The 21374-nt window shown below is 44.8% G+C and overlaps 1 protein-coding gene across 7 annotated transcripts in view; it reads left to right on the top strand.

Moving 5' to 3' along the window:
* Positions 1–20979, top strand: part of LOC103465345 (low-density lipoprotein receptor-related protein 1-like) — a 110972-nt gene extending 89993 nt beyond the window's left edge. For 2 of the 7 annotated variants that reach the window (XM_017304762.2, XM_008410075.3), the window contains 47 exons: positions 182–374; positions 754–879; positions 1171–1299; positions 1383–1502; positions 1640–1753; positions 1854–2003; positions 2164–2286; positions 2380–2496; positions 2994–3122; positions 3198–3320; positions 3418–3558; positions 4495–4682; positions 5213–5396; positions 5470–5555; positions 5640–5759; positions 5914–6101; positions 6878–7083; positions 7212–7400; positions 7477–7625; positions 7717–7810; positions 7913–8029; positions 8113–8232; positions 9301–9423; positions 9515–9640; positions 9731–9847; positions 10402–10508; positions 10615–10747; positions 11281–11403; positions 11511–11633; positions 12341–12481; positions 12566–12703; positions 12795–12914; positions 13154–13419; positions 13518–13699; positions 13778–13884; positions 13970–14086; positions 14808–14984; positions 15703–15843; positions 15923–16099; positions 16175–16336; positions 16583–16766; positions 17366–17473; positions 17554–17627; positions 17791–17884; positions 18021–18059; positions 18591–18735; positions 19249–20979. In XM_017304762.2, the coding sequence (XP_017160251.2) occupies positions 182–374; positions 754–879; positions 1171–1299; positions 1383–1502; positions 1640–1753; positions 1854–2003; positions 2164–2286; positions 2380–2496; positions 2994–3122; positions 3198–3320; positions 3418–3558; positions 4495–4682; positions 5213–5396; positions 5470–5555; positions 5640–5759; positions 5914–6101; positions 6878–7083; positions 7212–7400; positions 7477–7625; positions 7717–7810; positions 7913–8029; positions 8113–8232; positions 9301–9423; positions 9515–9640; positions 9731–9847; positions 10402–10508; positions 10615–10747; positions 11281–11403; positions 11511–11633; positions 12341–12481; positions 12566–12703; positions 12795–12914; positions 13154–13419; positions 13518–13699; positions 13778–13884; positions 13970–14086; positions 14808–14984; positions 15703–15843; positions 15923–16099; positions 16175–16336; positions 16583–16766; positions 17366–17473; positions 17554–17627; positions 17791–17884; positions 18021–18059; positions 18591–18735; positions 19249–19389 (6471 nt within the window). In that variant the 3' untranslated portion in view covers positions 19390–20979. Of the gene's footprint in view, positions 1–181; positions 375–753; positions 880–1170; positions 1300–1382; positions 1503–1639; positions 1754–1853; positions 2004–2163; positions 2287–2379; positions 2497–2993; positions 3123–3197; positions 3321–3417; positions 3559–4494; positions 4683–5212; positions 5397–5469; positions 5556–5639; positions 5760–5913; positions 6102–6877; positions 7084–7211; positions 7401–7476; positions 7626–7716; positions 7811–7912; positions 8030–8112; positions 8233–9300; positions 9424–9514; positions 9641–9730; positions 9848–10401; positions 10509–10614; positions 10748–11280; positions 11404–11510; positions 11634–12340; positions 12482–12562; positions 12704–12794; positions 12915–13153; positions 13420–13517; positions 13700–13777; positions 13885–13969; positions 14087–14807; positions 14985–15702; positions 15844–15922; positions 16100–16174; positions 16337–16582; positions 16767–17365; positions 17474–17553; positions 17628–17790; positions 17885–18020; positions 18060–18590; positions 18736–19248 lie in introns of all 7 variants that reach the window. The other 5 variants (XM_008410077.3, XM_008410074.3, XM_008410078.3 and 2 more) reach the window with 3 other exon arrangements.
* Positions 20980–21374: the final 395 nt, after the last annotated feature.

Here is a 21374-nt window from a genome sequence, read left to right as displayed (position 1 = left end):
TGCTCACATGACCCAGGTTAGTTTATCCAGGTATTTGAAAAAATTATATTTTCTGTATATTTTATTCAAATTTTGTGCTTTATCCATAGGACCTGTTTTGTCCCTATTCTCAAGAATCACTAATATGTGTGGTTGTGATTTCCTGATCAACTGATGTCATAAACTGTTATTTCCACCTCAGGTGGTGTTGAAGAACGAGCCGGTCCATCCGTTTGGCCTGGCCGTTTACGGAGACTACATCTTCTGGACGGACTGGGTCAGGAGGGCTGTGCTTCGGGCAGACAAATACACCGGGGGTGAAATGAAGGTGTTGCGCGCCGACATCCCCCAGCAGCCCATGGGCATTGTTGCCGTGGCCAACGACACAAACAGCTGTAAGTTAGGGCTCAGCATGATGTGTGGAGGGATTACTTTGTCACTATTGCAGCTCTCTGCAAAAATAACCTGACTTGAATGTGCAGAAAAAGCTGATCTAGGTTTTTGTTCCTTTTTATGCGCATGAATTCAGATTCTCTCTGTTTAACCACATTTTTAAGACAACACCATTGCTTGCAGATAAACATGCAAACCTTAAAGTAGTATAGATATCTGGATCTGAGGGCTTGACATTCAAGCATGAGAAAATTCTGGATTTCTCTACTTGGGATCCGGTGTGATTGCTATATATAAATGGTCTTGCCGTAGTTGCAAGGTTTAATTTCTAGGTACCATGTTCAGTTTTGTTTACTTCTCACAATCCTCATGTTTGCACAGGTGAGTTCTCTCTCTGCCGAGTCCACAACGGAGGATGTCAGGACCTGTGTCTGCTGAGCTCTGAAGGAAGAGTCACCTGCGGTTGCCGTGGCGAACGAAAGCTTTTGGAGGACAACACCTGCACCGGTACGACGAGAGGAAGATTAATTAAAAACAGTCTGGGTTAACATGTGTGGCTCCATAATCAAACATTAATGCTTCTTACTAGATTCTATTTTATGAGGATGTTTTCCCCAATCTATCTATTGCTTCTGCTCTCTGATCACACGTCTGAGGGAATAGCCTGCAATTAATAATTTAAAAAATAAAAGTTTTGACAAAAAAAAAAAAAACAAAGATATTTTGGAGTTAATTTTGGTTTTTAATTAGGTGTAAATTGAAAACTTTCACCTTTGCCCTCCTCTGTTTGTGCCTCAGGCGTCAACTCCACGTGTACAGGCGTTGATGAGTTTGAGTGCGGAAACGGAGACTGCGTGAACTACACTCTGACTTGTGATGGCATGGCTCACTGCAAGGACAAGTCTGATGAGAAACAGTCCTACTGTGGTGAGGACACTCTTTCCTCTGTACAATCACTTATTTTTCCATCTGTGATTAGTAATTTGACCCCATTTCTCTCTGGTTCTCAGCCAATCGCGTGTGCAAGAATGGCTACAGGCGGTGCACAAATGGCCGCTGTGTGGGGCACAGCTCCTGGTGCAATGGGCAGGATGACTGTGGAGACAATTCGGATGAAGTCTTCTGCAATAGTGAGTCTTACTTTGAGAAAGCGGGGAGAGCAGTGGATTAAAATTACTAAAAAAGATTGTGAAAGGGTTTAAAACTAAAGTAAAAACTGCTGAGTTTTCCAGCTCTGAATGCTAATTTACCTGAACACTTTCTGCAGCCACGTTGTGCTCCGCCGATCAGTTCCAGTGCAGAGACGGAAGCTGCATCTCCAACTCCAGCAAGTGTAACCAGAAGGTGGACTGTGAGGATGCGAGCGACGAGATGAACTGTCGTAAGTTGATCCAGTCTCTTGGACGGAACAGTAAATAATTTTATGCTAAACTCAGCATGTCGCTCGGAGGTTTCAGTTTTGTTTGTTTTTCTTCGCGAAGCTCCCACGGACTGTTCCTCTTACTTCCATCTGGGAGTGAAGAGTGTGATGTTTCAGAAGTGTGAGTTCACCACGCTCTGCTACGCCCCCTCATGGCAATGCGACGGCGCCAACGACTGTGGAGACTTCTCAGATGAAAGGAACTGCCCAGGTGCTTTGAATCCTCATCGACTGATGCGTCAAGTATTCATCTTAGATTACGCCAGAAGGAACAGGAAAATAAAAAGAGAACAATTTGAACTTAATTGTAATACAGGAAAAAGCCTTTTCCTCTCATACTAAAGGGCTTATTGCCAACTTTGCTCTGTCAGTTTCCGGCAGGACGAAGTGTCCGCTGCCGTTCTTTGCGTGCCCTGGCAACCGCTGCATCCCCATGAGCTGGACGTGCGACGGTGAAAATGACTGCGAGAACGGTGCCGACGAAATTAACTGCGGTACGACCCGAGACGAGCTGAAATCCTGATGGATTCTTATTTTCCCCGGAGGAGCGACGCCTCTTTCATTGCCCCTATCTTTGTTTTATGTAGACAAGGTCTGCTCGCCGTCGCAGTATGAGTGCAAGAACCACCGCTGCATTTTCAGCCGCTGGGTGTGTGACGGGGCGGATGACTGCGGCGACGGCAGCGACGAGGACGTTCACTGCAGTAAGCGCTAAATATATTTTGTCGCATCAAAAAAATACACATTTGTATAATGCAATATTCATATTCGATTGAAGTGATTTACACATAAAAATCTGAAAATAGCGGCATGTATTTGTGTTCAGCCTCCAATAATCTTATATACCCTGGGCTGGATTGCAAAGAATGTAAGAATCAACGTTAAAAATGTTTATTAAGGTGGGCTGATTATAAATACCCACCACACTTTTCAGAGTTTTTGAAAGACATTTCCCATTTCACAGTTTTACACCCCTTGTTGTTCTGTCATTTAAAGATCACTTAGTAAACTTTGAGGCTTGTGGCTGCGTGATGAGAAAATGTGAAAAAAGACACGTTTAAGGGGTAGAATTACACCTGCACTGTATATAAAAGCGAGGATAGCTCTCCTGGCTGTGGCTTTATGGTTGTTTTTTTTATGATACTCTAAAAAAATAAAATAAAATATGTGGCTGAGCTGTAACATTTTTTTTCTTTTATAGAGAATAAAAGCTGCAGTCCGGGGACATTTCGATGTCCTGGGTCAAATGTGTGCATTCCTCAACGCTGGAAATGCGACGGCGACAAAGACTGCCCCGATGGGGTCGACGAGAGCGTCACAGCAGGATGTGGTGAGCTGAAACCCTCTGCTCTGTTTGAGGAAGAAACAAATCACTTGTTTTCTCACCAAATGATCTCTGTCTCAGTCTTCAACGACACATGCAGCGGGGATGAGTTCATGTGCCAGAGCCGAGAGTGCATCCCCAAGCACTTTGTGTGCGACCACGACAAAGACTGCAGAGACGGCTCCGATGAGTCCCCCGAGTGCCGTAAGCGGCCGTCTTCCACCTAATGGGCCAATCATTCGAACGTTTCCTCCTTCTCCTGCCACTTTTATTTGAGCACACTCGCTGTTTGTCACCGCAGACTACCCGCCGTGCGGTCCTGACAGTTTCCGCTGCGCCAATGGGAGCTGTCTGCTCCACAAGTCCTGGGAGTGCGATGGAGAGTTTGACTGCCACGACCATTCAGACGAAGCGCCGAAAAACCCTCACTGCTCAAGTCCAGGTGAGATGCAGACACGCCGCACAGCTGTGAAAAAAATAAGAGACCACAAAATTATAAGTTTCTCTGATTTCACTCTGTAGGTATAAGTTTGAGTAAAAAAAAACGTTGTTCTTTTATTCCATGAACTACTGACAACATGTCTCAGAAATTCCTAGCAGCAATTTAGTATTTATTTGCAGAAAATAAGAAATTGTCAAAATAACGAACAAGATGCAGCACTTTCAGACCTCAAACAATGTAAAGAAAACATTCATTTAGAAACAACAATACTGATGTTTTAACTCAGGAAGAGATCAGAAATCAATATTCGGTGGAAAAACCAGAAGGTTTCCAGTGGGGTTCAGTGCAGTGGGCTCTTAATTTCTTCATTTTTTCCAGAACTGTATTTGTTGCATTTCTTAGAATTTTTCGTTTAGGAAATGAAAATTTGCTTCAAGATTTTAATGCCTTTTTTGTAACATTAGACTTCAGATAAATGCATAAAAATGAGAATTGGAATATCAGGGTTTTTTTATTATTATTTTAGTTGTTTATTCAGATTTATGCATAACTTTATTTATGACAGTTGATGTCAGTCTTGCGCAGGACAATGTAGTAAAAATGATTATTCATAAAATTAGATTTTCCTGGGTTAGGAAGGTTAATTAAACCAGAAAAGTTGGAAAAAAGGCGGGAAATTATTTGAATATGAAATAGAAACAACATTAAAGCAGAGAAAACAATAGATAATCTGCCAACAACAACAATAAATGTTTCATTGAACATTGAGTAAAAAAATGCGTATTTGAAAGGAAAAAGTTTGATCATATCTGGCAGCTGAAAAAATTTCTCAATAGACTAGAAATAACCTCAGAAGCGATCTTTGAAATGTCATCAGCTCGAGTGAACTTTTCTCTCCGCTTGTTTCTCATTTAATTTCTTTGTTCCGCTGAACAGAAAAGAAATGCAACGACACCGCGTACGCCTGCAGTAATGGAAAGTGCATCGCTGAGGCTCTGCTCTGCGACCATAAGGACGACTGCGGTGACGGCTCTGATGAGCTGAACTGCTTCATCAACGAGTGTCTGAACAGTAAGCTGAGCGGCTGCTCGCAGCTCTGTGAGGACCTGAAGAAAGGCTTCAAGGTGAGCAGGAAACGAAGCGTGTGCTGAGCGGAAAGCCTGGAGCTGGATTTATATTTACATTGTGCTGGAAAGAGTTCGGACAGCCGCATGTGATGTCCTGTTTTCTCTATCTGCCCGATTTTCTAAAGGTTTCTTCTTTTCTTGCTTCCTTTCTTTCTTGCTTCCTTTCTTTCTTCTTTACTTTCTTTTGTCCTTCCTTCCTTTCTTTCTTCTTTACTTTCTTTTGTCCTTCTTTACTTCCTTCCTTCCTTCCTTCCTTCCTTCCTTCCTTCCTTCCTTCCTTCCTTCCTTCCTTCCTTCCTTCCTTCCTTCCTTCCTTCCTTCCTTCCTTCCTTCCTTCCTTCCTTCCTTCCTCCCTCCCTCCCTCCCTCCCTCCCTCCCTCCCTCCCTCCTCCCTCCCTTAAATAAATAGCTGCTCTAAATTCATAGTATGTTTATAAATTGTATTTTCTCTTCTAAATGTTTGACAGGAAACATTTGTATCCATGTTTGCTGTTTTTTGACCAGCTCCTTCCTTTTCTCCCTCACAGTGCCGCTGCCACCCAGGTTTCCGTCTCAAAGACGACAGGAAGACGTGCGTGGACATAGACGAATGCGTGACCTCTTACCCCTGCACCCAGCGCTGCATCAACACCCATGGCAGCTACCACTGTCTGTGTGTGGAGGGCTTCCAGCTCAGTCCGGAGAACCCAACGATATGCAAATCTGTTTCTGGTAAGAAAGCGACAGTTGAATGACAGTCACGTGTTTCAGGCAAATCCCCTCATGCGTGCTCTCAACCTTGCAGACGAGGAGCCGTTCCTCATCTTTGCCAACCGCTATTACCTGAGGAAGCTCAACTTGGACGGCTCCAACTACACCCTGCTCAAACAGGTGAGCCCCATGCGTCATTTGGATGATTACGCTGCAGACGTTTATCGTGTCGTAAAACTAATCCGGCTTCTCTGCTGCTGTCAGGGCTTAAACAACGCCGTGGCTCTGGACTTCGACTATCGGCAGCAGATGATTTATTGGACAGATGTCAACACGCAGGGCAGCATGATCCGACGGATGCACATCAACGGCAGCAACGTTCAGGTCGGTGTTGCAGCGTCTTGCCTTTGAACGATAAGAGGATAATTAAAGCTGCCGGCCTGCTTAACATCCTCATCCTCACGCCTGAGGATGAGGATGTTAGAAATAATTAGACCCATCCATGTTACATACAGACAGCTTCTTGTCCTTCTGTCAGGTTCTTCACCGCACGCTGCTCAACAATCCTGACGGTCTGGCGGTGGACTGGGTCGGAGGAAACCTGTACTGGTGTGATAAGGGACGGGACACTATAGAGGTGTCAAAGCTGAACGGAGCGTACCGGACAGTTTTGGTCAATAGCGGCCTGAGGGAGCCACGTGCCATCGCCGTGGACGTTCGCTACGGGTGAGAGCGATCAGGAACCAGACGAGTCCTGCATCTCCACTGTGATGTCGATGTTGTTTAAAGTGGACACGTGGGCATGCAGTGCAAAAGTTAGGCGGTGAAACCTTTTGTTTCACCAGGCAAAATGTGAAAAACAGTTTTGTCATATCTAAACAGTGCTCCACCAAATATTGATTTCTGAACTCTTTCTGAGTTAAAACATTAGTTTTGTTGTCCCTAAATGATTATGAACGTCTTTTCTTTGCATTATTTGAGGTCTGAAAGCACAGCATTGTTTTTGCTGTTTTGACCGTTTCTCATTTTCTGCAAATAAATAATAAATTGTTGCTTGGAAGTTCAGAGACATGTAGTCAGTAGTTCATAGAATAAAAAAACGACGCTCATTTTACTCAAACATTTACCTATGAAAAGTAAAATTAGAGAAACTGATCATTTTAAATGGTCTCTTAATTTTTTCCGGAGCTGCACATATAAATGCTGGAAAACCCTGCAACAAATAAACAGTTAGAGGAAGTTCACCTTCCAGTAGGACAACGGGCCTAAGAACCAAGTCCCACAATAAAATGATTCAGATTAAAGAATGCATTATGTTAGAATTGGCAATTCAAAACTGAATTGTTGTATGAAACATTAAATATATCATTACCCTCACTACTTTTTTGTTTTCCTTTAAAATCCCAATAAAACACATTAAAGTGTTTTTGACAAAAAGTGATATGTTTTAATGGCATGAACACTTTAGCCTGAACAATAGCAGTAATATTACTCCCTGACAGGTACTTGTACTGGTCTGACTGGGGCGACAACCCTCACATTGGGAGGATCGGGATGGACGGCACCAACCGGAGTGTCATCATTAAGGATAAAATCACCTGGCCTAACGGCTTAGCCCTGGACTTCATCAACGACCGCATCTACTGGGCGGACGCTCGAGAGGACTACATCGCGTTCGCCAGCATGGACGGAGCCAGCAGACACACCGGTAACGCACAGATAATTAAAAACACATTTTTAAAACTACATTTTTTATTGTTTTTTTTTTTTTTTACTCCGCTTCACTTGTCCTGTGTGTTCATGTGTGTGTGTTTGTGTGTGTGTGCGCTCCTGCAGTTCTCTCTCAGGATATTCCTCATATCTTTGCCATGACTCTGTTTGAGGAGTACATCTACTGGACAGACTGGGAAACTAAATCTATCAACAGAGCTCACAAGACACAGGGGACCAACAAGACGATGCTGATCAGCACCCTGCACAGACCGATGGACATCCACGTATTCCACCCGTACCGCCAGCCTGACGGTACGCGCCTCTCCCCGCTCTGACGTCTCTGTCCGATTTCACACTCGCCGTTTACGTTCCCTTCTGTCCTCACCAGTGGCCGGCCATCCGTGTCAGATAAACAACGGCGGCTGCAGTAACCTGTGTTTGCTCTCGCCTGGCGGGGGCTACAAGTGTGCCTGCCCCACCAACTTTTACCTGGCCGCAGACGGCAAACGCTGTCTGTCCAACTGCACGGCGAGCCAGGTGAGCTTGTGCAGAGGTGTCGCTGAACGGCTTGTTTTCCTCTTTAGAAAAAAATAAATAAAAAAAGAATGTTTATCATCTGCTCTTTTAGTTTGTCTGCAAAAATGACAAGTGCATCCCATTTTGGTGGAAGTGTGACACGGAGGACGACTGTGGGGATCGCTCAGATGAGCCCGCAGACTGCCGTAAGCGATTAGCCAGACTCTGGTCGATTTCTGTCGGTTTTCTTGTTGGCATTTTAGGAATACCGTGTTGTAACGACATGCTGTGCCTGGGATCCCCTACAGCTGAGTTTAAGTGCAAGCCGGGTCAGTTCCAGTGTGGCACCGGCATCTGCATCAACCCTGCCTACATCTGTGACGGAGACAACGACTGTCAGGACAGCTCTGACGAAGCCAACTGCGGTAGAAACACTCACACACGCATAATGGCTTCTTTACGCTTTTTCCCGTGCGCCACTCATTCTTCATGGACTTCACTTTCTCAGACATTCACGTGTGCCTGCCGAGTCAGTTCAAGTGCACTCACCCCAACCGCTGCATCCCAGGAATCTTCCGCTGCAACGGCCAGGACAACTGCGGCGACGGAGAGGATGAAAAGGACTGCCGTAAGTCGTCTCTGATGTTTGTTAGTTTCGGCGCTTCGTGACGGCGGTCAGGAGTTTTACAGTTTTCACTGTTTCTGTTGCAGCATTATCCCACAATATGTTAGAGTCTTCCTGATAACCATTAGCCACAGATAGCCTGTTTCTCACTAAACTCTTCAAGGACCTCGTTAGGGGATAGGAACTTGAAATATCAGGACATTTTAAATTTAAATCTGGTGGCCTTTGATGGTAAAACGAAAAGGAGTCATCACTGGTTCTTTCAGCAACATGATGATCTAAACATTATGGCCAAAGCAGCAAAAGAAATCTATATTTTTCAATCACTATTTCGGTTTCCAGAGCTAAATCTTCAAGGAAACCTGTGAAGGGAAGCAGAAAAGAAAACGGCGATGCCTAAACTTTTCAGCGTCTGACCTAAAAAGAGACCAACTAATAAATTTACTACCATGTCAATTAAATGGTCGTATTATAACAGCAGATGCTGAATCAGCTTCAAGGACGCAGCATGAATATGCTATACCACCAATGTTTTTGAAGAATCGCTTGGCCTCACATATTGATTCAGGTCACTCATTGGAGTCCTGACTCAAACTTTGGAGATGACCGGTCCACGAACCTGGTGGAAGGAGAAGTTGTGAAAGATTCTCTGAGTTCTCCAACGTTGTGAAACTTTTTGGGGGGGAAATTTGAACGACTGCTGTCATTAGAGATTGGTGAATCAATCCAAAATATAGATAATATCAATACCAAGTTATCAGCAATGAATTGATAATAGCGTGGTAAGATCAATATGTTAGTGTTTGGTTCCCTCTTGTTTTGTTTTGGTATTGTAGTTTCTAAATGTTGTTTCCATTTTCTCTCAAATGACAATTTTTGCGCAAATATGCAGTATCGCACATCTCTACATGTCATAAGGTGTTACGTTACCGTAAAGGGGATTAGATTAAATCCTCAGTTATTTTGTCTCAAAATGAAAGAAAACCATGTTGTTTTTAAAATATACTACATAACAGTTTGTTCTAATGCAGTATTGCTACAATAGCTCAAATGTGTCCCTTCCTGTTGCAGCGGAGGTCACATGTGCTCCCAACCAGTTCCAGTGTGCCATGAGTAAGCGCTGCATCCCGAGGGTCTGGGTCTGCGACCGGGACAATGACTGCGTGGACGGATCTGATGAGCCCGCCAACTGCAGTAAGATGAGCCTTTAAAATAAAACCGTGGTAACATGCCTGCTTCTCGAAGCGAGTCTGTTGAAGTGCTCGCGTCCTCCTCCGCACCGCAGCTCAGATGACGTGCGGCGTGGACGAGTTCCGCTGCAAGGACTCGGGCCGCTGCATCCCGGCGCTCTGGAAGTGCGACGCCGAGGCGGACTGCAGCGACGCCTCCGACGAGCCCAAGGACGAGTGCGGTGAGGAACGGCTCTGCCTCTCCGCCCCCAGAGGCAGGAAGTGTGTTTGACGTCGCTCTGCAGAGCCTGACCCTTCCTGTTTGTGCGCAGACGAGAGAACGTGTGAACCTTACCAGTTCCGCTGCAAGAACAACCGCTGCGTGCCCGGCCGCTGGCAGTGCGACTACGACAACGACTGCGGGGACAACTCGGACGAGGAGAAGTGCGGTAGGTTCTGCTAATAAAACTGAAGAAGCACAGCTCACTGTGCGAACGCAAACCAGCTCGTTTGTAACCCTGCATGAGCTTTTGCTGTCGGAAGGAAAACGGAGGCGGTAAGAAATGTGTCGCTCCTCACTTTCTGTCTGCTGTAGCTCCTCGACTGATTTCTGGTCAGTTGGTCGGCTCTGTGCACATCTCACATCATCTCATGTCTGTTTTGCATTTCACACTGGCCTGTCGCTGTGAGCCAGAGGTAGGTGCTGTCGCTGTTTCAGATCAACCTCAACCTTCAAACTCCCGGTCTTGCTTTTTTTTTTTTTCTCCTCCAGCTTTTGTGATCTTTTCTGCAATCCTTTTTCTCCTTTCTTCGTCCACTGATACCATCCCTATAATGCAATTAAAATGCCTTATTTTACGTGACAAGTCCTTGCTCCTGTTCTGTTCTGAACATCTCTAGTTATCCTCTCCTTAAGCCTTTTCCTGACTGACTCCCTCTGCTCTTTATGCTCCCCTAATCATCCTTTCATACTCTTCAAAGCCTCTTTTCTCTCCGCCCTCAGTGCCTCGAAAGTGTTCAGAGAGCGAGTTTGCCTGCACGAATGGCCGCTGCATTGCTGGCCGCTGGAAGTGCGATGGGGACCATGACTGTGCCGACGGGTCAGACGAGGTATCGCTCGATTTTTATTTACTTTTTTTTTTTCCTTCTTTCAACTTTTTAAAATCTGTCACAGTAGAGAAGAGCTAAAAATGACAACACTCTGACTGTGCTTCAGGATGGCTGTGAAGTGTGGTGCGACAGTGATCAGTTCCAGTGCCAAAGCGGTCACTGCATTCCCATCCGCTGGCGCTGCGATTCCGATGTCGACTGCATAGAAGGCAGCGATGAGGAGAACTGCGACAGTCCTGGTGAGCACGTCGCTGGTTGCCTCCTCAAGGAGACTAAGACATGTCCACGCGTTCAGCTGGTGACATGAAGCGCCGTGCAGAATCATTATGTTGCCTTAACGTTCCTCTGATCTGTCACATTACAACCACAAACCTTCTTCTGGTTTATGTATCTTATCTCCTCTTAAAACTGTGTATAATTGTGAAGATAATGGGGGTGAAAAAAACTCAAATTTTTGCAAATGAAAATCTAAGAAAAGATGTTGCAAGTATAAAAAATGTTTTTACCCCCTTCAGTTTGACACTCCCAAAAATATCCATTGCAACTAAATCCCTTGAGAAGTTACTTATTTTGTAAATAAACTCAGATTTAAACTCAGTACAAATTCTGCTGTCCTGTTAAGGTCTCAGAGGTTAGCGAACATTTTTGATGTGCTATTTTTTGTGTGCCTTCACTTAAAATCCCATTAAAGTACAATGGAGTATCGGTTTGTAACGGCAGTGGTCTGAATACTGTATGTCTTTCCTCTCTCTCTCTCGCTGCGGCGTCTCAGTGGACAAACACTGCTTCCACGATGAATTCCAGTGCAACAACACGCTGTGTAAGCCTCTTAACTGGATGTGTGACGGCGAGGACGACTGCGGAGACAACTCTGATGAGAACCCAGCAGAGTGCGGTGAGATTTGCCGCGTTTCACCTTTCGGCCTCTTTGTCCTCCTCCTGTCTGCGGGATTGGTTTATGTTTTTTCCTTCACCTGATCCTCCGCTCTGTCGGTCCACCAGTTAAATTCCTGTGCCCACCCACGAGGCAGTTCCGTTGCCATAACGACCGGGTGTGTGTGCCGGTGTCAAAGCGCTGCGACGGCGTGAACAACTGCGGGGACAACAGTGACGAGCTCAACTGCCGTGAGTTTATTCTGTTTGTTTTTTTTTCCTGCCGCATCAATAATAAAAAACGTCAGAGAGCAAGAGTTTAGATTCGTGCCTAATTTAAATTGTTTTGCTTCCAGCGGAGCAGTCTGTCTTTAAGATGTGCCTTGATCAGTGTTTCCTTTCAATGTCGGACCATTTTCACCATTTTATTCAGGCATAAAAAGGCTAAACCATAACAGACAACCTGCTAGAAATCTAACACAAAGACACAATTTAACTTCATTAATTTAGCTGAATCTATGAAAAAGAAGGCAGAATATGAGCTTTTAATGCCAAGAAGATGATTTCCAAATACTTCTTGGCTGAAAGAAAAAGAAATAAAAATGGAATATACTGTTGTTGCTGTAGATAGTATTTTAGGCCTTGTCCCTCCTATTATCCACTTCTTTTGCACACACCATGCAGAGTATACTCTCAGTACCAAATGGGTAATTAAAGCAGCTGGGGAGCAAAAAAAAAGTTAAAGAAAATCTGCTGATCAGGAACCACTTTCAAAGATTATCAGAGCAATTCGATCCTTGAAATAAAACCAAAATAAATAAGGGATCATTTAAGCCAGAAGCTTCATCAATTATTTTGATTTTGGTTTTAATTCCCGTGAGCTGGAGAAAACTTATTTGGGCCCATTATTTATTTATTTATTTATTTATTTATTTATTTATTTATTTATTTATTTCTAGCAACACATCCGTTGAAGCCAGTATGCCAGAAGAACCAGTTCCAGTGCTCCAACGGTCGCTGCATCAGCACCGATCTGCTCTGCAACCACTTCAACGACTGCGAGGATTACGGCTCCGACGAAATGAGCTGTGAAAAGAAAGGTGCGCTGCAGCCTCACTTGTCTGATGGCCGCTGATAGACATCAGCAGCGCTTGACTGTATGCGGCCCGTTTGATCCGCAGCAGACACGACGCTGAACGAATGCCGCAGCAACGTGACCATGTGCGGAGACGGAGACGAAGCGCACTGTGTGATCAACGGCACCGTCTCCTTCTGCTCCTGCAAACCCGGCTTCCAGTCCAGCGGACAGAACAGGTGCCAGGGTAAGGATGTCCGAGAATCGCTTCGGTGTTTCCCTCTCGACTCTTTGGGTTCCGGCTAACGCAGGCGCGACGGCCTTCGGGTGTTTCACAGATAAGAACGAGTGCAAGCAGTTTGGAGTTTGTTCCCACATCTGCAACAACACCAAAGGCTCCCACAAGTGCAGCTGCCACAAGTATTTCAGCAAAATAAATAACACCTGCAAGGCTGATGGTAAGACATGACAAGCGCATTTCAATAAATCAGAATGTCATAAAAAATGTTGGCTCTATTTTATCCCTGCTGATCACCAGAGGGCAGTGCTGAGTGAGCTTTAATTCTTCTTTTCTTTCTCAAATAGGGAAAGTGACGTATCCAAGATGTCGTTACAGTCTTACTCTCCTACTAACCCTTTAACAGGCTTTTTCTCGCAGCTCTCTAACGCCCGTTTTCTATCTTTCGTCCCCGTCCAGCTCAAGGACATGTGCTTTATCTCGGGGACGACAATGAAATCCGCAGCCTGGACGCCTCTGTGCCAAACTGGCGCTACGAGCTGACCTTCCAGGGCGACGCCAACGTGCGCATCGACGCCATGGACCTGCATGTGAAGACCAATCGCCTTTACTGGACCAACTGGCACATAGGGCGCATTTCTTACTTCGACCTGCCGTCCTCATCCTCCTCTCAAAACAGCAACCGGAACAGACGGCAGACCGATTCCCGGGTCATCAACTTCGAGGTGCTGGCGCTTTCGTTCTCGCTCGCGTCGCGCGCGGTCCTGCCAGAGAATTGGACGAGCTAATATGAAATATGTGTATCCATGCTGGTTCTGATTAGATTCCAGGGCTGAAGATGCCCCGAGGCATTGCTGTGGACTGGGTGGCGGGGAACCTGTACTGGACCGACTCCGGCAGAGACGTCATCGAGGTGGCGCAGATGAGCGGCGGACGCCACCACAAGACCCTGATCTCTGGCATGATTGACGAGCCTCATGCTATTGTGGTTGACCCCCAGAGAGGGTCAGTGGCAGACATTTGAAACGGTGATCTGGAGGAAGATTAGTGCAATAGATGAATGTTTTACATCTTACTCTTTAGGAAAATGTACTGGGCCGACTGGGGCAACCATCCCAAGATAGAAACGGCGGCTATGGACGGAACCATGAGAGAGACTCTGGTTGAAGAAAACATCCAGTGGCCAACTGGTGAAACACCGACACGCAGTTCTCCCCGATCGTCTGGTGAACATAACCAGGTCGCCGTTAAACCTTCCTGATGCTGTTTTCCCAGGTTTGGCGGTTGACTACTTCAACGAGCGTCTGTACTGGGCCGACGCCAAACTTTCCCTGATCTGCAGCGTGAGGCTGGACGGCAGCGACGTGGTGGTGGCTGTAAACGCACAAAACAGTTGAGTGGCTGTCAGAGACACCGCATCAAGATCATGAATGCACGTCATGGGTTGAATGGAAAAAATGGCAGAATGTGTTGATCAAACCCATGAAGAAACTGATCTGATAGTAATAAAAGCTGTCAGCATCTTTTCACACTCATCAATCCCTCCAGGATTTTGTTTCGCGACTTTTGTTTCCTTTGCAATGAAAATCCATTCTTTAGAGATATTTCCAAGGAATTTTGCAATATCTATACTTTCGTGTGACTGTAACTCTCCACGTCGATCACAGACTGTATATGTAACCTGGCACCAAGTAAGGCTGAGACAGCACTGTAGTAGAAACAAAAAATACTGCCACCTGCAGGGGGGAGTTGGCATCATTTAAACCCGGTGTTTTTGACAATTTCTATAAAAAATTTGCATACATAAAAGTATGAGATGTGTTGATTTTGCATGATTGCATGATTTTGTGTGAAATCACAAAAAACTGGAGGGACTGATAGTAATTTAGCAGTAAACGGATTAAAACCGGTTTGATTTGATTGATGAAATCTTGAAACATGCAACTTTTGCCTTGAAGGGTATATTATTGTATCCCTCTGTAGACTAGAGGGCCACATGAAAAGCTAAGGTGGGCCACATTTGGCCCTCAGGCCTTGAGTTTGACCCCTTATACACGTTTTATTAGTCCAGGACTCAGCTCCTGTCATTTCTGTGTCTTTGTTTCTCCTGCAGAGCTCCGACATCCATTCAGCATCGACGTCTTTGAGGACCACATCTACGGCGTCACCTACATGAACAACTCTGTGTTTAGAGTGAACAAGTTTGGGAGAGGACCCGTGGAGAACCTGGCGAATGGCGTGAACCACGCCACGGACCTGGTGCTGCACCACAGATACAAGCAGCCCGATGGTGAGTGAAGGCAGGAAATGGAACAAACAGAACGACGAGCTTAAAGTGAACAACAACTCGTGTTTACTGAACACTGGAACCACCAACGTCTCAATTATGACTTTTCCTAAAATGGTTCTCGCGTTTAAAAAAACAAAAACTGTTGACTAGATTTGTTCATCTAATACTTGAAAAAATCTGCTTCACAGTTTGGGACAAATAACTTGGTGTTGGTGGCAGCATTTGCCTCTCAGAAAAAAACGTGTTAGTTTGAAAAAGACAGCAGCACAACAAACTGAATCATTTTATTGAAACTTGCAATGGGATGACACTCCACACACTTTTGATTTTCAGCTATAAAAACATCAGAGTACTTGACGTCATGAAAACAATAATCAAAACACCTTTGAGGTCACATTGGTGTCTCTGAGAACCTTGGACATTTATAACTGTCTTCTAGTTGTCCTAATAACAGCATTTCAAGTGTTTTTAGTGAACCGTTTAAAATGTTCTTTTTCAATTTCTGCATCCATCACCATGCAGTGATTTTACATTAAATTAAATGCCATATTTTTCATAAATCCAATTTTATTCTGGTTTCTGAAACTGTTGAAAAGACCAACAGACATCCTCTCTAAACCTCACGGTCACAATGACTCCCTCTAGTGGTTCTCAGAGGAACTACAATCTCTGTGTTGACAGCTTTTCAGCACTCCCTCTCTCCTTCTCCTCCTTCCAGTGAACAATCCCTGTGACAGGAAGAAGTGTGAATGGCTCTGTCTGCTCAGCCCCAGCGGTCCGGTCTGCACGTGTCCCAACGGGCGCACCTTGGACAACGGCACCTGCGTGGAGCTGCCCACTCCCACGCTGTCTCCTCTCTGTACGTGGGCGGCGAAAGCAACATGAGGAGAAGACGCTGTGAGCGCTCTCGCGTGACTCTGAGCTTTTGTCGCACGCAGCTCCCCCCAGCGGTCCCTGCAACATCCAGTGCATGAACGGCGGGAGCTGCATCCTGAACGCCCACAAGCAGCCAAAGTGTCGCTGCCAGCCGAACTACAGAGGCGACCGATGCGAGATCGACCAGTGCAAGGACTACTGCAGGAACGGAGGCACATGCACGCCCTCGTACGTCACAGGTAACGTACGAGTTTAAGACGTGGCTTCTCGAGACCCTTTCTTGCTCGTCGTCTAACACGTCTGCGCTCCCACAGGCTCGCCTACCTGCAGGTGCCCGACAGGATTCACAGGACCCACCTGCAACCTGCACACATGCAAGAATTACTGCAAGAATGGAGGCAACTGCACCGTCAGTGCTGGGAATCAGCCCACCTGTCGCTGCCCTGCTGACTTCCTGGGCGACCAGTGCCAATACAGTGAGTGTTCCCATCGTTTACTGTTGAGGCAGAAAGCAATACCTTGAGTTATTATTCATTATCAAGCAGGTGAAAACACGTGATTTTTAGCACCAGAGATGGACTATCAGAGAGCAGAGACCTCATTTTTAGCTGCCGTACAAAATCTAATAAAAGCATCGTTGGATCTTATTTTTGGTGCCATTTGTGCCGTGCGTTTCTTCAGCGCGTTCATTAAGTGTTACATGTGTCCCTGTGTTTGAGCAGGAAGCTGCGAAGGCCACTGTCTGAACGGCGGTACCTGCCTGCAGAGTGAGAGCGGCGCCAAGTCGTGCCGCTGCCGGCCGCAGTACATCGGCGCCGCCTGCGAGATCGACAGGTGTCACTACTGTCGGGACGGCGAGTGCATCCCCAAGGATGGCTTCGTCACTACGGGGGATTTCACTTGTCGGTAAGACACAGACTTCGTGTTCATTGTCACACTCGGTGAAAAAAGAAAATAAACCTCCCTTAAATAAATGTATCTTTTATTTTAGTAACATAATGGCTATTAGACATGTTTACCCCACATGATCAGGAATGTGATCATGATCATCATGAGTCAGGAAACGCCTTCAGCAGAATAGTTACTTGCTCAGACGTGTCCGCCTCTAACGTATGTTAAGAAGTTTAAATAACTGAAGAGAAGACTGGAGAAGGGGGAAAATCTCTGAAGCCAAATGCTAGAGAGCTTTAGCAAATAGTGGCACCAAGACCCCATTACAACCATGAAACTACAAGCCGTCAGAAACATTGAACCTCTAAAATAATTTCATTGGGTCTTTCACCAAGATAATGATAACCAGGTTCACCAGAACAACCAGAAGTTCAATTTTACATGATTTTGATTAAAAAAATATTTATTTACAAATACAGATTTTCTTTCTGCACCCAGTAAATATATATTTTTTAAATCTGTGATTCTTTTCAACACCAACAAAAGCGGCCGCAGCGTTCCTCGTATCGTGGATAACATTAACCTCTCCTCCGGTTCTTTTCTGTCGGCCGTAGCTGCCCGAATGGCAGAAACCAGCCCAGCTGTTACACATGTGACCCCAACGAGTACTGTGCCAACGGCCAGTGCTCTATAAATCCCATCAGCCTCCTTCCAGAGTGCAGGTAAGGAGGACTGTGTGTTGGGTTTGTTGTCTTCACTCTGCCGTCGCAGTGGGATAATGAAAACCTTTGCTCTTGTGCAGATGCTCTGCTGGCTGGTCAGGGCATCGCTGTGAGTCCGTGGCCAACATCACAGAAAGCACCGGTTCAGGTGGACGTAAGTTGCTGCTTGAAATCGGCATGAAAGTTGAAATCATGATCAGATTGGCTGTGTGTTTTTTGTTTTACATTTGTGTGTGTGTGTGTGTGTGTGTGTGTGTGTGTGTGTGTGTGTGTGTGTGTGTGTGTGTGTGTGTGTGTGTGTGTGTGTGTGTTTGCAGGCACAGCCTCCATTGTGGTCACGGTGTTCATCCTGCTGCTGCTGGTTCTCCTCGCCGCAGGGGCCTTGTTGTGGTACAGGAAAAGAATGAGAGGGTCCGTAACACCCTGACAACCCAATCCCTCTATACTTTTGTACTCTCTTTCTCCCTTTCTGTCCCTTTTTTGTTTATATATTTTTTTAGTTAATTTCACTTTTACTCTCCTCTCTCTAATCTCTTTCGCTCCTCAGGTCTAGCCGGCCCGGAAAAACCGGCTCCAAGCGCTCGCGGTAATGGTTGCCAGGCGTTCCTCCGTACTTTGCATTTCTCTGTTCTGCACTCTGATTCTCTCTCCTCTCCCTAATCATACGTTTTGCGTTTTGGTCGCTGCGCAGTGTTGGGTGCTGTGGTCGATGTTTGTGCCATTTTTTTTACTGGAGTTTCTGAGCCGACAGGATCAGCTTCCTCAGAGCAGATCTATTGAAAAAAAAGAAAACATGAAATAGATCTGCCTGTATCGTGGATCTAGAGCTTTGATGTTCTTGTCCATCATTGTGCTGTACTGTACTGTGGTGTGGTTTGTATTGTGGCATTGTTTTTTTCATAATAAGAGGTAGGAGATTCTGTGAAGACAGACTAACTTGAGATAAATTTGCAGTAAAATATAGAGCTTAATATCCAGGTCTGGGCCTTCGCTACATCAGTGCTGCTGATTTGTGTTTGTGTCTTTGTTGTGGTGGACATTTCCCTGCTTGCAGTGATCAGGCTCAAATGAAGTCACGTCAGGAAGCCTAAAGTCTGACTGTGAATTTGATGTTTAGGGCGAAGGGCTTCCAGCACCAAAGGATGACCAACGGGGCCATGAACGTCGAGATCGGAAACCCCGCGTACAAGATCTACGAGGGCGAGCCGGACGATGATGCCGGGGAGCTCCTGGATGCAGATTTCACTCTGGACCCAGACAAGGTAGATTCAAACATTCAGTCCTGAATATGTTGTCTTTCCAAAGTGTTCATAGCTCTTGAATTTGTTTGAACGGTTACATTTCAGCCATAAATTTTATTTTTGGGGGATTTTGTGACAGACCAACACAAAGAGTCACATATTGAAGCGTAAAAAAAAAAGTCTTTAAAAATTTTTAAAGTGTGGCATGAAGCTACTTTGTAGACTTTATAGAGTGTCCTTTCGCTGGAGGTCTTGGGTATTTCTCCTCCAGCTTTGGACATTTACAGATGGACTTTTTTGTCCATCGCTCTCTCTCTCTCAAAAAAAAAAAAAAAAAAAGGGTCAAGCTCAATCAGATGAGATGGAAAGTACGGAGCCCCCTATGGAACATGGGGGGGGAAAAAAATTGAGGTTTGGGGCTGAAACATAATGAAATGGGGGAAAAAGTTCAAAGTGCATGGATAATCCTGCAGGGCAGTAGATGGCGACTGTATTTGCTAACTGGGATTTTTTTCCCGTCTCATTTCTTCTCAGCCCACCAACTTCACCAACCCTGTGTACGCCACCCTGTACATGGGCGCTCACAACAGCCGCAACTCCCTGGCCAGCACAGACGAGAAGAAGGAGCTGCTATCGCGTGGAGACGAGGAGCCCCTGGTGGACCCCCTGGCATAGACTGTCCGTCACCTTCATCATAACTACTCCAAAACACACCATTCTTCTTGCCTTTTAAAGAAAGAAAAAAACTAAACTACAAAAAAAAAAAAAAAATCAATAAGAAGTGTGAGAGAAAATCGCTTAAGTGTGAACACTGTATAAAATGTACAAATGAAGGACTACTTTTGTATGTGATTGCAGTATTATATTTTGTTCTTTAGAGATTCCTCTGGTCAAAAGTAAGACAACAAAATAGCATTTTCTATGAGAGATTTTTAATTTACACTTTGTCCCTCACCCTTTACCTAAATAGCCACTACCTCTATGAGTAAGAAGAAAAAAAAAAAACATACAGAAAAACCACGAAATGGAAAGAGGAAAATCAGAAGAAAAGATGCTACCATTGGGGCAATTTTAATTTTTTTATTTTTGTATGAATTGTATAGATGAGAAAACATAATGTTCCATTTCAACCAGTGCCAACTGCTTGTTGTTTGTGTCGACTTTGAGCGAGAAAAGGGTGAGAATTGGACGTTTCTCTGAACCGCTACGTAACGTCGTCCTGGCAGGACGGCGTCAGAAAGTTCGTGTATAGCACATGTAAAATGTCTGAACCAGACGTCAGCTACAGTATTTTCCTCATTCATTTTTTTCCCCCTCCAGAGAACAATGTTCATACAATGATTGTGTTGTCTTCCTTGCACAGAACCGCACACACTTTTAAGGTACTGCAGGCTTTTTTTTTTTTTTTTTACCGTAAGCTGTAAAGAAAGTGGAGCTTCTCTTTTGTGTGCGACTGCAGGACGATGACGTTGCATGTGTCCGTACAGGGAGATTACAGATGCTATGGTGGTTGATTGATTTGCAGATACGAAAAGTCTGATGTACAGTTAGGTGTCATATCTGCACTATTTAGCTCTATGTTACAAAGGTCTTCCTCTGGGTGAACAGGAAGGGTTGGAGCTTTTTGCTTGTCTTTTCATTTCCCCGTGTATTTCTTTGTAAAGGCCAGAAAACGCCCGTCTGGCTCTGTGAATAAACGTTGTCTGTTTGCCTTTCGCGAATCAAAGTCTGTACGTTCGCAGCTCTCTGGCGTCTGAAGTGCATTATGTTCATCCTGTCCTCAGCAGTTCTCTCTTTACTCTCTCCTCTGTGCCCTGCTGCTGCTAACGCTGCCGGTCTGGTCCTTACGCTCGGCCTCTGTCCCCGAAATGCTGCTTCTGTCAGAAACGCGTCAGCCATATCTTGACTCTCGGATGAGTTGACACAAGTCTCCAATGTGACGAGTTGCGCTTTGCTTACCTGTCCAGTGTTATTTTTTGCGCTGTTTAGTGTCTGTTTTTGTCTCGAAATCCAGAGAAGTACAATCATTTTACCTAAAGAACACTTTTGCAGAATCACACGTGCGTTTCCAAGACGTTTCTTTTGGATTAGTCATTTTTGTTACTTTTCAATCAGAAATGACTCATAGCTTTTATATAGTACGCCATGCATGGAAGCTCTGACGTTCTTTTGAAAAGAGACCAATGTTTCATTTTTGCTGGAGTACTTTACAAACTAAATAACGAGATATTGTCATAAATAAAATTTTTAAAATTGTACAGACAACCGGCGAGTGTGAGTGTGTTTGTTTACATCCTGTTAAAAAAAGTGAAGGAGGTCAATGGGGCAAATGGGTAAGATAATTCCTGGCTGGATATTGATTTCTGTTAGCATATCAATGATGATAAAACACTTTTCAGGCTTTACATACAGGTCCTTTTCAAAAAATTGGCATATTGTGATAAAGTTCATTATTTTCCATAATGTAATGCTAAAAATTAAACTCATATATTTTAGATTAATTGCACACCAACTGAAATATTTCAGGTCTTTTATTGTTTTAATACTGATGATTTTGGCATACAGCTCATGAAAACCAAAAATCTGTCTAAAAAAATTAGCATATTTCATCCGACCAATAAAAGAAAAGTGTTTTAATACCAAAAAAGTCAAACTTCAAA

This window comes from Poecilia reticulata, chromosome 5, assembly GCF_904066995.2.
Source record: "Poecilia reticulata chromosome 5, P_reticulata-male-v2, whole genome shotgun sequence".
Classification (NCBI taxonomy): Eukaryota; Metazoa; Chordata; class Actinopteri; order Cyprinodontiformes; family Poeciliidae; genus Poecilia; species Poecilia reticulata.
The sequence above is the reverse complement of the archived record's forward strand: the minus strand, read 5'-3'. Positions and strand labels throughout refer to the sequence as shown.